Source organism: Eretmochelys imbricata, chromosome 10 (genome assembly GCF_965152235.1).
Source record: "Eretmochelys imbricata isolate rEreImb1 chromosome 10, rEreImb1.hap1, whole genome shotgun sequence".
Lineage (NCBI taxonomy): Eukaryota > Metazoa > Chordata > Testudines > Cheloniidae > Eretmochelys > Eretmochelys imbricata.
In genome coordinates, this window is record NC_135581.1 from 72,779,039 (window position 1) to 72,794,977 (window position 15,939).

The following is a 15,939-nucleotide window of genomic DNA, read 5'->3' on the forward strand; positions in this document are numbered from 1 at the left end:
GTTCCTATCTGTATTACAGAGAGTGTGAGGGAGCGTGAATCCCATTTGGGTGGTTTCTTCAAAGGACCAAGTGTTTGAAAAGAATGCACAGATTGCACACTAATCTAGACTGCTCTCACACCCTGCGATGAACCCTATTAAAATGGATGCTTGATAAATGCTCTCTGAATGAATCAGCCCTGCCAACCCCTTGACGAGATGAAATAGCAGTTGATTCTCAGACTTGTCAAAGGAATGAAAAAGCTGTTACAGGAGGGATCCCTCCAGTCTGATAATATACAGTGTCCTATGGGAAGCAGGAAACTGCATATGGTGGCATGCTCCAAAGCAACATGTCCCAGATGAGCTGCTCAGAGGATTTGATATTAAGAGGGGGTAAGGATCCAGCTCAGATAAAACAAGGAACCTGTCTCTCAGTTCCCTGAGTTTTCACTCCCAACTTAAATTATTTCTGGAGGTACAGTACACTTTTCTTTTCTGTTGCTTATCCCCTTGGGACTGGTGCAGCTGGGCTGTGGGAGAAAAGAGGCCCGTAAGGGAATTTTTCATTAAAAAAAAATGTCCAGTTGAAAAGCTGAACATTTCAAACAAATCTTTTGAGCAGCTTTAGTACTTATAGAGCACAATCATCTAGTACCTAGGCCATGGGCACAGAAAACTAAGGACAAAAGATGTAAAGCTGTTATTTTGCAATAGGTCTAAGAGAGTTACATGCCCAACTCCTGTTGAGCATCAGTAGGAACTGGGGGCCAATTCCCTGAGAATGCCAGGCTAAAGAAGGAGTGAGCTCGGCAGTCAGCAGATTGGACACTTGTCCTGTTTTTTCCCCCTCTCCCCTGGTAGAATGTTGCATTCGCCTAGGAGCCAGCACGAGAAATGTCTTATCTCCTGCTCCCAAGAGTCTGACTTTGGGAAGATCTAGTTTCTGTGTCTCTGGTGAGTGCAGTGGTCTCAGGATTGTGACTGACAAGGCTTAATTTGGGTAATCTAGTCCAGCCCATAATAGGCTGTACCAAATAGTCCCCATGATTTCACTGAGACTATTTGTGGTAAGGTACCACAGTCTGACCCGAAGGTTTTCATAGACTAATACCAGGACCTTGAATTGGAGCCAGCCTTGGGCACAGGAAGCCAGTGGAGACTGTACTGGTGTGATGTGTTCTCCGTGACTCGCCCAGGAGGTGGGCTGCTGTCTGTTGGACAGGATGGAGATTTTTGGTTGGCCTTAACTGACAGCACAAGATAAAAGCAGTTGCAGGAGTCAAGTCTAGAAGTGGATCTTGTTTGCCACGTCCTCTTCGGAGAGGGAAGCGTGAAGTCTCCTGGCGACCTGGAGATAGAGGAAGGCATTCCTAGCCACCGCTGCTACCTAGTTCTTGAGAAGCAGAGATGTATTTAGTGTGACCCTTAGGCTGTGCACAGCTTTGATGATCTGGGAGCCAGACACCTGTGATGGTGGGTGAGGTTATTATTAATAGAGCTGGTTGGGAATTTTTCTGATGGAAAATGGAGTTTTGGAAAAATCAGAATTTTCTGGGGACAAATTTTGATTTTGCTGCAAATTTTTGATTTTCCATTGGGAAAACTGACATGACATATTTCCTTTCAGGTCAGTTTGAATGGTAATGTAATATTTTGGATTGTTGTACTGACCCAAAACATTTATTTTGAGTCAGTTTAACATTAAACTGCATTTCTCTATTGTGGCATGGTGCCTCATGGGAGCTGAAATTTGCGTTGCTTGATAACACCATTCTGTCCAGTGGGCTGGGCTCTCTGGCCAGACTACAGTTTCCATGATGCAGTGCAGTCCTCCCTCTGACTAAGCTGTGTGGTACATTGTAGGTGCATGATGGGAGGTGTAATCTAGCCAGGGGCCTAGTCAACATGCTGGTAGCAGAGTAGGCCATGGAATCTGACCATTTCTGCTGAAGTGCTCTTCTGTACATTGTAAAGGATGGGGGCCAGGGCTGACCACTGAGGCACTTAGCCTCTGAGGGCTGGGGAGGATAAAGAGCAGTTACTCATCACTCAGCTGGAATCTGCTGGAGAGAAATGATCAGGACCAGGTTGGAGCCATGCTGTCCACCCCAGCCAGGGCTTGTAAATGAGTCAGTGGGCCCTTGGGATCCACTGTCAAAGGCTGAGATTCGGCCTGTATCCATTGCCATGGGATGGTCATCCATCAGGGGCATCAAAGCTATTTTTGTGAATTATTTGTGGCAGTGGCAGACACCATGCAAAAACCTAGTGCTCTGGGCTGTTTTGATGTTAGTTTGAAACTCAGAGTATGAACCCACAGAAACAAACAACCAAAAAAGCACCCTCCTCCATTAAACTAGTCCTTCCCCTCGCCCACGCTGACAACATTCTAGGGACAGGACAGGATGGGATGGGGACTGAGGAAAAAGAGGACTCCAGTGTACGTTCTCAGCCTCTGGATCCCACCTGTAAAACTGGACTAACATGAAGTACTATGAAATCCTCCGGTGAAAGGGGCATCTACAGACACACACTTCTATTTGGAGACTGGCCCAAACCATGATATTCAGATCAGGATTCGGATCCAAATTTCCTCTCTATGAAGCTGTTTGGGTCTGGGATTCCAGCCCATCTGGAGATTTTTTGTTACTACATATGACCATTGGCTGGAAATTTAGCTCCTATGTGACTCTCACTTCTAGTCACTGTTATATGAGCATGGCCAGGTGAAAAAGGGTGTGACTAGGGAATCCTTGCTCCCCTCTGATCCGCAGCTGCCACATTGGGCCAGTCAAGTGTAAGTTAGAGGGGCATGCTGGGAACTGGGCTGGACTGACCCGTGGCCTACCTTAGGATCAGGGTAGCATAAAGGTGGTTTAAAGATCCTGTGCTGCTCATCCCCGTCTTGCTCCACGTGCAGCTTGTCAGCGTGAGAGGATCAGGCACTTTATTTGAAGCCTATGGCACTCTTAAGTGGTTAATGCACATGACTTTTAACTGATTCTTTGGACTACCAGAAGAGGGTTGCTCCCCACTTTTGGTTTAGTCACAATGGGGCACCACTTTGAAGAAGGGCATGAGAACCCCTCCCCAAGCGCCCCTAGATGTTGCCATTTTGGATGGTGTGAAGTGTGAGTGTTGTAGCAGCTTTGAGGATCTCTTGATTGTTGAACAATGCTTTGCAAAGAGGAGCTGGGTTTATAAATAATGCATTTCCTTTGTCTTGCAGGAATTCTGGAGGCAGAGGTACAATCAGATCAGCTGTGAACAGCTTACATAGCAAATCTAATAGGTTTGTAAATTAGATTTTGTGTTCATTTGTTTTTGCTCTAAGGCAGCTATTAATCTTCTTCTTCTTCTTCTTCTTCTTCTTTGCTGCATGGTACTCTTCCTATTTAGCAAATGTATCTGTTTCTTTTCCCTTCTGCTTTACATTTCTTAATCATTCTCCCCCCTCTATTCAATGCAATAATTATTTGCAAATGACCAAGGATCTGCAAGTTGCAGTGATTGAGAATATGGAAGAGAGTTACTTATTGTACAGAATAAGTCAGTGGGAAAGTTGCCACCTTTGCAATTTTCCACCATGGTATTACAAAAGGGATTTCTTTCTATGACATCAGACTGTCATTCTGTTGCATCATAATGGCACTCAATGACACGAGACATCACTCCATCACAAAGTCATTCTGTGACACTACAGGCATTCAGTGCCTTCTAAGTCATTTGCAAGATCATCCCATGTCATCACAATATTGTTATGTGCTATAATTGGGTAGCTTGGGTGTCATTGCACTGCATTGTGACATGGCGATGCCACACACTTCATCAAAATACGAAAAGCATCAAGCACAAAAAAAAATCAGTTATTGCTAGGAAGGTTTTCTCCACTCAGTTAACTTTGGCATTTTTTGCATTTTCTAAATTTGCCTTGCAGGAGATCAGATTATGTGGTGAAGTGCAAGATTGATAGCTAGCCTTGTTGGCAGTCTCCGCAGATCATACTTTGCTATTTTGTATATACACACACAGTGACAACTAGCATCTAGAAATATATTCAGCTTGCCTCCCTAAATATTAAGTAGCAGGAGTCCCAAAATATCCTCACATGTGCCTGAGATCTCCCGTCAATCATTCCCCATCTGTACCTGAAGCAAACAAGCCTCCTCTCAACTGGCAGTGAATTGCCAAGGTGGCCCACAGAGAGCAGCCATCATTCCAGGAGGAATGGAAGCAACACGGCACTGCTGTACCACACATTGCACCATTGTGAATGGACACAGCCTTATGTCATGATGCCCTCAGCAGCCGTAGCTCACTGTCAGGACAGTTTTACATGGTACATTCAAAAGCATCCCTTTCTATTCTCACCCCATGTCTCCTAGAGGTGCTCTCTAGAGGTAATTCCTCTCCCTCTGGGGTGTTTATCTGCCTGGTGTAAATCTCTTTATTTGCCAACTCTCTCCCTGCTGAGAGTGGCCTCTTGCAATGAGGAGGGACATTCTGCTTAGCTGGCAGCAAACACTCTGGCTGTGAATTTTTCAGTGTACTCTGGAGTGTGAAGGGTTTTTCTGGGCTGCACACACATGCTCTGCTTCCTGAGAAGCCTCTCGGTTATTCTTTTTGGAGGGAGGTTCGCAGACATAAAGCATGCAGTGGTTTCCATCATTTATGCCACTTGATGCAAATTGAATTGAAATGTTGGGGCCTTGATTGTTTTGCTGATTCAGTGATTAAATTTGGGGTCTCACAATGATCATCTCCAGAGCTGCAACACCTGGGTACCTGACTGCTCTCTGGCCCTCCCCGACCAGTCATTTGCCAGGGTCTGGTGCCCTAGCACAAAGTAGATGCCATGAAATTTCATTGTTCTCCTCTGAAGGGAACAAAAGTTATCAAAGAGCCCTGCTGTTTGTAATGGGGCATTTGCCAGTAGTACCGATCCCCAGCATCTCAGCTAAATTCATTTCTCTTGCTGGGGTGAAGTAAAGACCACGTTTTTCTGATGTGAATTTAACCCACCACAAGAGATGGATCTGATTTGTCATTTGTGAGACGGGCATGCCTATGGGTGGATGTGTATCTGGTTGTGTCATCGTCTGTAAGCATGACTGTGTTTGCTGTCTGTGTATAGAATCTCCGCGTGTGAATCCATGCCTGTGTCTGTCTAAGTCTCTCTGAGAATCTCTGTGTGTTTTTTGTTTGTGTGAGAGCCTGTGTGTCTGCCTGTTGAGTCTGTGTGTGTATCAGTCTGTCTGTGTTTGTGTGTCTGTCTGTAAATCTGTGTGTATTTGTGTAAGTCTGTGTCTGAGTTTGTGTCTGTGTTTGTATGTGTGTGTGTAGGAGAGAATAAATAGGCTTTCCTTCCCTGCTCAGGTAATAACCGCAATTTTGCTTTTCTACAGAAGTTTGAATCCCAGCCACCTCAGAGCGATTAGAGATGCCATTGGGAAGCTAACGGATCATGTCTCTCCCCCTCTCTCTGTCTCTCTTTTCTCTAGAGCTGAAGTAGTAATAAATGGCTCTTCATCTCCAGCTGTTGTTGACAGAAGTAATGAAAGCATTAAGCACATTAAACCAGCTTCATTCCGATGGAGACACAACCAGACACTCTCTTTGAAGATCAGGTACTGGTAATTACCTATAGGACAAGAGACAGATTTGGTCCTCCCCAGTGCAAGCTGGCAAATTGCCTCTGTATATCATCTAAAGAAGTCAAGAAAGAAATAAAATGTTTATCTCCTGCTGGGCTAGCCTTCATACCTGTAAGCGATCACTTGGAAACGAATTCCCAGCTCAGCCACGTGGCCTCGCGTTAACAGAGCAACACACGCTTGAGCCTCCGCTCTTGGAGACAAGCAGAGGCCAGAGGGCGCTGCAGATTCACCATGATCAGCCACTCATGGGGGGAAGGAAATCTGCCACCTTGTGCATAAATACAGTGACCCCTGCTGGCGGAGAGGAGACCGGCAGTGATGGACTTGTTAAGGACCTCCTCCGATGGAAAGGGGGGCATGGGAGATGCAGACATTAAGATGGGGCACCATTTTATAGCACACATGCGGTAGCAGGTGGGAAAAGGTGCCAAAGTCTGAGTTGCTCCTGAAGGCTGTCAGTCTCTCTGCAGCCAGGCTGTGGAGCATAAACAGGCAGGAGGAGGGAGCTTTGCAGTCATAGGCCGTGCTGCAAGCTTTCCCTATATCTGTTTTATTTCCTTTCCCAAGGAAACAGATCTTGAAGTTCCTGGATGCGGAGAAAGACATCTCGGTGCTGAAGGGGACCCTGAAGCCCGGGGACGTCATCCACTACGTCTTTGACCGGGACAGCACCATGAATGTCTCACAGAACCTCTATGAGCTGCTGCCAAGGACCTCGCCCCTGAAGGGCAAGCACTTCCGGACCTGCGCCATAGTGGGCAACTCAGGGATCCTGTTGAACAGTGGCTGCGGGAGAGAAATCGATGCTCACAGCTTCGTAATCAGGTAGTGAGGGGTCAGAGAGGCCAAGCCTTCCATACAGCAGGGCTCCTACTCCCTCCCACAAAACACACAGGGATCCAGGGATGGGACCCCCAGGCTCCAAGCCAGGCAACTGGGCCAGAGCCTTTCCTGTCACTGGGGGACCGACAAAGTGCTGCGTATTCCAACCCCCGCTCCTCCACCCTCGCTTCCCCTTTCTACGGTGTGCCCTAAGGAGTGCAGGGAGCCCCCTTGTCAGGACGGGAAGGATGGGCACTGAACAAAATCCAACGGGGAGTGTTTAATATGAGTTCAAAGAGCTGGAAACAGTCGGCAAAGGAGCCAGAGCTGTGATGTACCCAGAGTACTTCAGAAGGGGGCCTTGCACAACATCACAAGCCTGCCCGCCACAACCTGACGCACTCCACAAGCACGCACTGTCACACACACACTCCATCCACATAAACGCCCTTCAAGTCATGAACACCTCCACCATCACCCTCCCATACCCCCACAGACACACACGTCCTTCTCACACACCCACCACTCACACCCTACACACACTGTGCTCCGGCCACCCTACAAACCCACACATCTTCTCATATACACCACTCTCTTCCCACAACACGCTCTGCCCCCACACCTTGGCAGAGCACTGATGACACACACCCCAGCCAAACCGCCTGGATGCAAGCAAACCCTATCCTACACACCCCTACAGACACATACATAATTCCTATACAAACACCCTCTACCTTCTCCAGCTGTCACCTTCACACTCTCCACAGACACCTCAACTCAATCCTCCCTCACATGCATCACTCCCACCCCAATACACACTCTGTTCTTACGCATAAACACACTCACACATACACAAGCTACCATGCGCACACAGATGTACCACTCCCTCTGCCCCTCCAGAAACTCAGACCATCCCTACACAAACCAAACATTTACCATACCCTTGCCTCTCACACACACACACTAAATTGTCAAAATAATACCTGCAGTAGCAAAGAGAGAGAAGGAAAAGATCCTGCCTCTTTATCCCTCAAGCCTATGCAGATGTGTTAGCTGAGGAGCTGTGCATGTCTGCTGGTGATTTATGTCTGTGCAGACATTTGCTTTCTGGCAAGTCTATTATGGAGACAGCCCAATCTGTCAGTGGCTTATAAAGGCGTGGGAATGAAGATAATGCCACCTCTGCCCTCTGGATGAACACAGCCAACCCAACCTTTCTGTGGGTCAGAGTGGAACCCAGGGCCTCTCTCTGATCTTTGGGGAATGGTCCCCGGGTAGTTTGCTTGCAGCTTGAAATGAAACAAAAGCCAGCCTAGAAAACAAAGGCCGTCGTGGCCACAGTAAGGGTTAGGCCAGTGGTCTTATGGCAGTGACGGGGACAACTGTCTTAGGCAAGGTCTACACTAGGAACAAGTATAGTAAGGTTGACTGATGGGTTGATTTTTTTGCAACATTTCTATGACTAAAGTCCTAGTGTAGATGCAGTTACATAAAAGTGCTTTTGCCGTATAACTTATTTTGCTCAGGGAACCAGAATAAACTCTACTGGCAAAAGCTCTTTTCGCTGGAACAAACTGAATGTACACTAGGAGGGTTTGCCGGTACAACTAAACCGGCATAACCATGCCAGCCAGCCGTTTTCAATGTAGACTAGGCGTCAGCAGAGATGGTGACAAGGAGAGCTGGCTCCTGCATTCCTGGGCACACAGATTGCCAAGATCTTTGGCTTTCAGTCCCTGTATTTCCTTTGAGTTTATTAGCCATTAAGGCAGCATGTCCTAACGATTAGAGCAAGGACCTAGGAATCAGGACCCTTGTATCCTATTTCTCACTATGCATACCCTTGAGTAAGTCACTTAGACTGATAGACTTTAAGGTCAGAAGGGACCATTGTGATCATCTAGTCTGACCTCCTGCACATTGCAGGCCACAGAACCTCGCTCACCTACTCCTGTAATAGACCCCTAACCTCTGGCTGAGTTAGTGCAGTCCTCAAATCATGGTTTAAAGACCTTAAGTTACAGAGAATTCACCACTTACACTAGTTTAAACTGGAAGTGACTTGTACCCCATGCTGCAGAGGAAAGCAACAAAAACACAGGGTCTCTGCCAATCTGACCCAGGGAGAAATTCCTTACCAAGCCCAAATCTAGTGATCAGTTAGATAGGGAGCACGTGGGTAAGACCCACCAGGCAGATACCTGGGAAAGAATTCTCTGTAGTAACTCAGAGCCCTCCCCATCTAGTGTCCTGTCTTCAGCCATTGGGGATTTTTGCTACTGGTAGTTGCTGATGGGACACATGCCATTGTAGGCAGTTCCATCATTCCAGTCTCTCCATGAATTTATCAAGCTCATTCTTGAAGCCAGTTAGGTTTTTTGCCCCACTGCTCCCCTTGGAAACCTGTTCCAGAACTTCACTCCTCTGATTTGTTCTTGTGTCCACATTGGCACTTAACTTAAATAACTCCTCTCCCTCCCTTGTATTTATCCTGCTGATATATTTATAGAGAGCAATAATTTCTCCCCTCAGCCTCCTTTTGGTTAGGCTAAACAACAAGCTCATTGAGTCTCCTTTCATAAGGTAGGTTTCCAATTCCTCAGATCATCCTAGTAGCCCTTCTCTGCACCTGTTCCAGTTTGAATTCATCTTTCTTAAACATAGATTAGAATTGCACACAGTATTCCAGATGAGGTCTCACCAATGCCTTGGATAATGGTACTAACATTTCACTATCTCTTCTGGAAATACTTCACCTGATGCATCCTAGGACTATATAGCCTTTTTCACGGCCACATCACATTGACAGCTCATAGTCATCCTGTGATCAATCAATACACCCAGGTCTTTCTCCTCCTCTGTCACTCCCAACTGATAAGTCCCTAGGTTATAGTAAAATTCTTGTTGTTAATCCCTAAATGCATGACCTTGCACTTTGCACTATTAAATTTCATCCCATTTCTATTACTCTAGTTTACAAGGTCATTCAGATCTTCTTGTATGATATTCCGGTCCTCTTCCGTACTGGCAATATCTCCCAACTTTGTGTCATGCGCAAATTTTATTAGCACACTCCAACTTTATGTGCCAAGGTCAGTAATAAAAATGTTAAATAAGACTGGTCCCAAGACCCATCCCTCAGGAACTCCACTAGTAACCTCTCTCCAGCCAGACAGTTCACCTTTCAAGTCAACCTGTTGTAGTCTCCCCTTTAACCAATTCTTTATCCACCTTTCAATTCTCATAGTAATCCCCATCTTCTCCAATTTAACTAATTTTCCATGTGGAACTGTATCAAATGCCTTACTGAAATCCAAGTAGATTAGATGTACTGCATTTCCTTTGTCCAAAAATATCAATCTTCTCAAAGAAGGAGATCAGGTTGGTCTGGCATGATCTACCTTTTGTAAAACCATGTTGTATTTTATCCCAGTTACCGTGCACCTCTATGTCCTTAACTACTTTCTCTTTCAAAATTTGTTCCAAGACCTTGCATACAATTGAGGTCAAACTAACAGGCCTGTGGTTTCCTTGATCACTTTTTTCCCCTTTCTTAAAAATAGGAACTATATTAGCAATTCTCCAGGCATAGGGTACAACCGCCGTGTTTACAGCTTCATTAAAAATCCATGCTACTTGGCTTGCAATTTCATGTGCCAGTTCCTTTAATATTCTAGGATGGAGATTATCTGCCTCCCCACCCCCAATTTAGTCCCATTGAGCTGTTTGAGTTTGACTTCCACCTCGGATGTGGTAATTTCTACCTCTATATCTTCGTTGCCATTAGCTACCCTGCCACTACCCCTAAGTTCTTCATTAGCTTCGTGAAAAACTGAGGCAAAGTATTTGTTTAGGTGTTGGGCCATGCCTAGATAATCCTTAATCTCCACCCCATCCTCAGAGTTTAGTGGTCCCACTTCTTCTTTCCTTGCTTTCTTCTTATTGATACGGCTATAGAATTCTTTACTGTTGGTTTTAATTCCCTTTGCAAGATCCAACTCTGCTTGGCTTTTGGCAGTTCTCACTTTATCCCTACACCGTCTGACCTCCAAAAGATAGCATTCCTTGCTGATCCCTGCCGGCTTCCATTCCTTGCAGGCTTTCTGCTTTCACCTAATCTATCCGTGCCTCAGTTTCCCCCTCTGTAAAATGGGGATAATGATAATGATGTGCTGTAGGGATAGTTGGGAGGATTAATTCATCTATGTTCAGTACGTGCTTTGAGACCTTCAGTTGACAGGCAGACAGAAATGCATGTGATAGGCAGCGTAGGGTGCTCTGGGGTTTTCGGCACATTGTCAGGAGCATAGCAACCTTTCAGGGCCCTGTGAGGCCACATCAGTTGCTCACACACTCCATTCTGCCAGCACCAGGCTCTGGTGCACAGTATGGGTAAGTAGAGTCATCTGTCCAACACCCAAAGCGACAGAAATAAGTGACTTGGATTCCACCATCAGGAGCAACAGGGAAAGGGGGTGATCTTGTCCCAGCTCAATGCAAATGCAGCCCTCAGTCACAGTGCCTCACGGCTTTCCTTGCCCTTGCACGTGGGCTGGAATCACAGACAGAGTGAGTGTGAGGAGTTTCCAGAGCACCAGGAGTGAATTCCTTTTGTGTGTGCGCACGTGCATACGTCCCATTCTTGCATTGCACAAAGGTTTCCCAAAGTCGCAGCCCATAAGCAGCCTGGCCCTCTGGAGCCCACAATCGCAGATATCCCTGGCTTCCACCTCCTGCTGCTATCGCTATCATTGCTGGTACTGTGGGGTCTGCTGTTTAACACACAGTTGCCGGGCAGGGAAGAAGGGACTCGGGATAATATTACTCCAGCCAGGCTAGACTTAAGGACCGCAGGTGTCACACTGTCATTCCGGGCGAGACGGAAACTCTCTCACAGGATATCACTAGCCCTTCCAATTAGAGCAGCTCTCTGCATGCTCCGGTGCGGTAAGTTCCTTGGCGTGACTTGCCCAGTCACTAGAGATGGGTGTCTCAATGCACACACTCACAAGCATGCCCAGCCCCCTGGTGCACCCTCTGTTTTCGGTCAGGTTCTGCTCCAGCAGGAGGGCTCACTGGAAAGAGCCAGCCTTGGCCCACTCTGCTCCTCAGCCACTGCGGCTTTCCTGAGGCTACACGACCAGCTCTTCTCTCCCCCCCATGGGTGCTGCTCCTGCAAGCTGCAGGCTTTGTGTGTCTCCCCTTCCCCCTGGTGCACATACCATCATGAGAGGTAACAGTGGACTCTGTGCCCCTCACACCACTTGACAGTCAGAACCGGCTGTTGTGATACTGGTACAATGAGACACACAAGACCTCTATTGCAGAGCCAGTTTCCCGGCTCTGGAAGAATCACTTTGATTCAAATTTGTCATAGCAGTAACCATAGGTATTTTGTTACCTTGTGTTTGTTAACTGTGCACAAGTACAGATACATGTCGGTACAAGCATACATGTGTACCAAAAATTCATGCCCTGGGACATTTCTGAACATCCACGCAGAGACACGCATGCAAACTGACGGACATACTCACACACACATTCGCACATTCAAAAGCCAATGTAGGCCTGTATATGCAGATGTAGCCGTTCACCCAGCTGTGCAAACGTCTTTCTGAGTTTGCTCTGATCATAGCGTTTTTTTCTGTATTAAAACCATCGCCTTGACCTGAATGGCTACTATAACATTCTAGTACTGTGTGCTCTGAAGTCACATTCGCAACATAGTTAGGTGCCCAGGGGCCATTAGTTAGTCACTAATATTCCTAGCAGGCTCTTGATAAGTCATGTTCTAGGGAATTGGTAATGGGATGCAGAAGGTCTTTCCTCAAAGTATCTGCTATGAGTCTGACCTGGGGTTGTAGTGACTGAAAGGCATTTCATGTAGCTCGCTGAACAGACTCCGCCAATAGGCAGGTGTCCTCATCACATTAACATTCCCCTGTTCTTTATAAAACATTAAGCAATCCTCATAACATCCCTCTGGGATTGCTATCCCGACGTTCAGGCAGGGGACACCGTCTACGGGATTTGCCCAGGGTCACACAGGAAGTCAGTGGCAGAGCCAGGAGTCAAAGTGAGGCATTCCTGGTCCCTAGAACTGTGTTCCGCCACCACCCGAGACTGCCGCGTCACCACCACGCTGTTTGGCCCCTTTGCTGGTGGTCGCTGCGAAGAGAGGGCAAAGGCTGACGGAGCTCCGCTTTCGTCCTTCCGGGGCAGGATGGCAGCACGCTGCCACGGGGCGTTGCAAGGGAGCTTGCCCTGGCATTGCCTGTGCCATAGCTGTGCAGCCCCAGGCCTGGCAATCAGGCACCTTTCCCCAGTGCTAACATTCACCGACTAATGTGTGTCCTTCCCCTTCCCTGGAGCACCCTGTGATGCTCTCTCCTGTTTGCAGGTGTAATCTGGCCCCAGTTCAGGACTATGCCTGGGACGTGGGGATGAAGACGGACCTTGTGACTATGAATCCGTCTGTCATCCAGCGGGCCTTCGAGGACCTGGTGAACGAGACCTGGCGGGAGAAGCTGCTACAGCGCCTCCACAGCCTGAATGGCAGCATCCTCTGGATCCCGGCATTCATGGCCAAAGGGGGCAAGGAGCGCGTGGAGTGGGTCAACGAGCTCATCCTCAAGCACCGCGTCAACGTCCGCACCGCCTACCCCTCGCTGCGCTTGCTGCACGCCGTCCGAGGGTGAGAATTCCTGCCTGGCTCCCCATCCCTCTTGCTGGGCCGGGACACTGTGCTGGGGACTAGGCAGGCGCGTCTCAGTGACAAGGATGGGTTATGGGGACCTGTGGGGTTTTTTTTGGCTAATCTACTACCAGTTTTTGGCAGTTGGACACAGATGGGCTGCAGGCCCAACAAAGCAGAATGTTCCTGATATTGTTTTAGTAGCGGGTATCTCATGAACCTCTCGAGTGAGATGCTTTGTGCTGGAGCTGGCTTGAGCCAAACCCACTACAAGTCTCCCGGTGTTTCATTCTGCAGACCACCAGGAAGGGCTGGGTGTGCAATGGATGGTCCATAGACCAGAGATGGAGAACCCTCGCTTTAGATCATTTGCAAGCTGAGGCTCCCAGCTCTGGTCCCATTGCAGGAAGTGTTTGTGTATAGCCCTGGAATTTGGGGTGATAGCAAACCTTACACCGTGTCCCTGGTCCCTCAGGCTGTGAATGCTTTGTTGGCTCTAGGCTTGGATTTCCGATCAGCGTAACTTTCAGACCTGCAGTTTGACTGGTGTATTTGTTGTTTCCCTGTGAGGAATTTGTGCTGTGGTCAGCTTAGCTAGTGATTAATCTTCTTGCTCCTTCCCCATTCTTCTGTCTCAGTCACAGGCATGGTCCTTGCGGAGCTAGTTGGATCAGGAGATTGGGAATGGGCTACAAAGCCTTTCATTGATTCCAATCTAGCCTGGGTCAGGAATGAAGGAAAGTTGCTACCATCTGATGGCTGTGCCAGAGTAGCCCGTGTGAAATGACTTTGGTGGTTTCAGCCCCCTTCTTGGTGGGTATGCATTCACCTCATAAAACCCCATCACCGTAAGTGGCAACTTCATTGCTTGAGACTAGCTTTATGGGCTTTAACTTCCTTTTATGCCTCAGGGGGTTACGTCTAGGTGAGGGGAGCTTCTGGTCTACCTTCTCTGTGACTAGAGAGACTCGCAGGCTGTCAGTCTGGTTCTTCTCCCCAGGGTTAACAATACAGAATCCTTCTCCCCTTTTATTTCTGACTCTCTCTATTACATCCTCCTCCCCCTGGAAACACTGCTGGCTTAAGAGTGGTGAGGATGCGATGAAGTTCTTCTGCTCCCTGTTTTAATTGCATCAGATCCAAAACTGAAGTTGAAAGTCTGAGGGCTTCTACTAAAGCCTCCTGAGATCACAGGCTCACAGGAGATAAACAAGAACTTCCCTAGAACTGGCTTTCTTCTTCACAGAACCAGGAGGGAGCTGGCGTAACAGCTGAGGACTGTCCTCGTCTACCATTGTAACACTGCATGGAGATGCAACATCGTCAGGTTGTGGCAACGCTGAGGAATTGGTAATTGTCCTGCAGGCTGGGACGGGGTGGTTGGTCGTTGGCACGGCTATGAAATTCAGCACTGTTGTGTGGACTTGGCGTTGATCCTACTGCTCTGGCAGAGGAAGCCAAAGAGAAGGCTGGAGATGGTCAGTCGCGTCGTTTGTACAAGGTGCTCCGGTGCTGAGGGCCAGGTGTATAGATTAGCTTAATGATGGATGGATGGATGGATGGATGGATGGATGGATGGATGGATGGATGGATGGATGGAATGGAATGGAGGAGAAGGTGTTGCCCACTTTGACAGCGGAGCCTCAGGTGAGTGGGGGTTAGCCGTGAGATGTATGTGTTGTTCAGGTCAGATGAGTAGTGGTTTAGGCACCAAGAGAAAGGGGTTTATTAATGCAGGGTTGAGGTGTCCATGTAAACCAAAGAGGGAGAAAAGGAGAATCCACAGGGTAATGGGCAGCTGAGCCATGATCTGTCAGCTTGGACTATTAGAGATGATCCAAGCTTTGCTCTCTGAAGGGAGGTCAGCAGCAACCCCTTCCTTGCAGAGGTGTTTTTCCCCTGGGATGTGAATTGTGCACACACCTGTCTGCACGTGCACTCCCCTCCCACTGCCGCTTTGTGGCTTTGCCTCCCCCACGAACGTTGTTTTTCCTCCCAGAGCATTGTTGTCAGTTTCTGTACATTTGATCCATTGATCTGCGCTGCGTAGAGCCTTATCCCAGCCTGGGCGGGGCAGAACGGTCACCACCAAGTGTACACTCAGGGCAGCTCCTGGGAACACACCTGAGGGCCGGTGTGTATGTGAAGGGAGCAGGGGCTGGTTTTCAGCAGAAACAAACCCAAAGGACTATTGAGCACACGTTTGCACAAGTGTCTGACTCAGAGCACGGCCACCTGAGCAGACAGCAGCCTCCGAGGGGCCCTTTGGCCCGACAACACGGAGAGGGGGATCCTGTTGTCTGGACGAACCAGAAATTGGGCTCAAAATTAATACCTGTTTTCCCTTGGCAGGGTGGTGGTTTCCTTTGGGTCAGAGGACTCTCAGGCAGGAGAGTCACTATCCAAGGAAGTGGGGGAAGGATCCTACAGGACACAGGAAGCACAAAATATAGCCCAAACCTTGAGCTATTTCCAGCTGTAATTGACTTACTTTCATCTGTCAAAATAAAATTAAGCTCCTGTAATAAGCCCTTTAAATCAACAGGCTGCTAATCCTATGATTGCAGCACGTCCCTGTGCAAGAAACTCCCCACAGGAGACGCTGCATGAGATATTGGCAAGGTCCTCGTGATGTCTCCCGGTGGGAGGAGAGCAGGGCGAAGGAGGGGCTCCATGGGCCAGTCTGGTAATGGATCGTGCCTACTGATGCTGCAGCTCCTTCTCTGATTGGCCGGGCCCTGCAGAACGGCTCCCTGCGGCAGCAACCCATCAAGCCAGGCTGGA

At 48.1% G+C, this 15,939-nt stretch overlaps 1 protein-coding gene across 2 annotated transcripts in view; it reads left to right on the forward strand.

Moving 5' to 3' along the window:
* Window positions 1–15,939, forward strand: part of ST8SIA2 (ST8 alpha-N-acetyl-neuraminide alpha-2,8-sialyltransferase 2) — a 39,190-nt gene that overhangs the window by 13,284 nt on the left and 9,967 nt on the right. Inside the window, exons 2-5 of one of the 2 annotated variants that reach the window (XM_077828540.1) lie at window positions 3,212–3,274; window positions 5,484–5,609; window positions 6,207–6,464; window positions 12,862–13,155. In XM_077828540.1, coding sequence (XP_077684666.1) covers window positions 3,212–3,274; window positions 5,484–5,609; window positions 6,207–6,464; window positions 12,862–13,155 — 741 coding nt within the window. The remainder of the gene's footprint in view (window positions 1–3,211; window positions 3,275–5,483; window positions 5,610–6,206; window positions 6,465–12,861; window positions 13,156–15,939) is intronic. The other variant, XM_077828541.1, reaches the window with a different exon arrangement.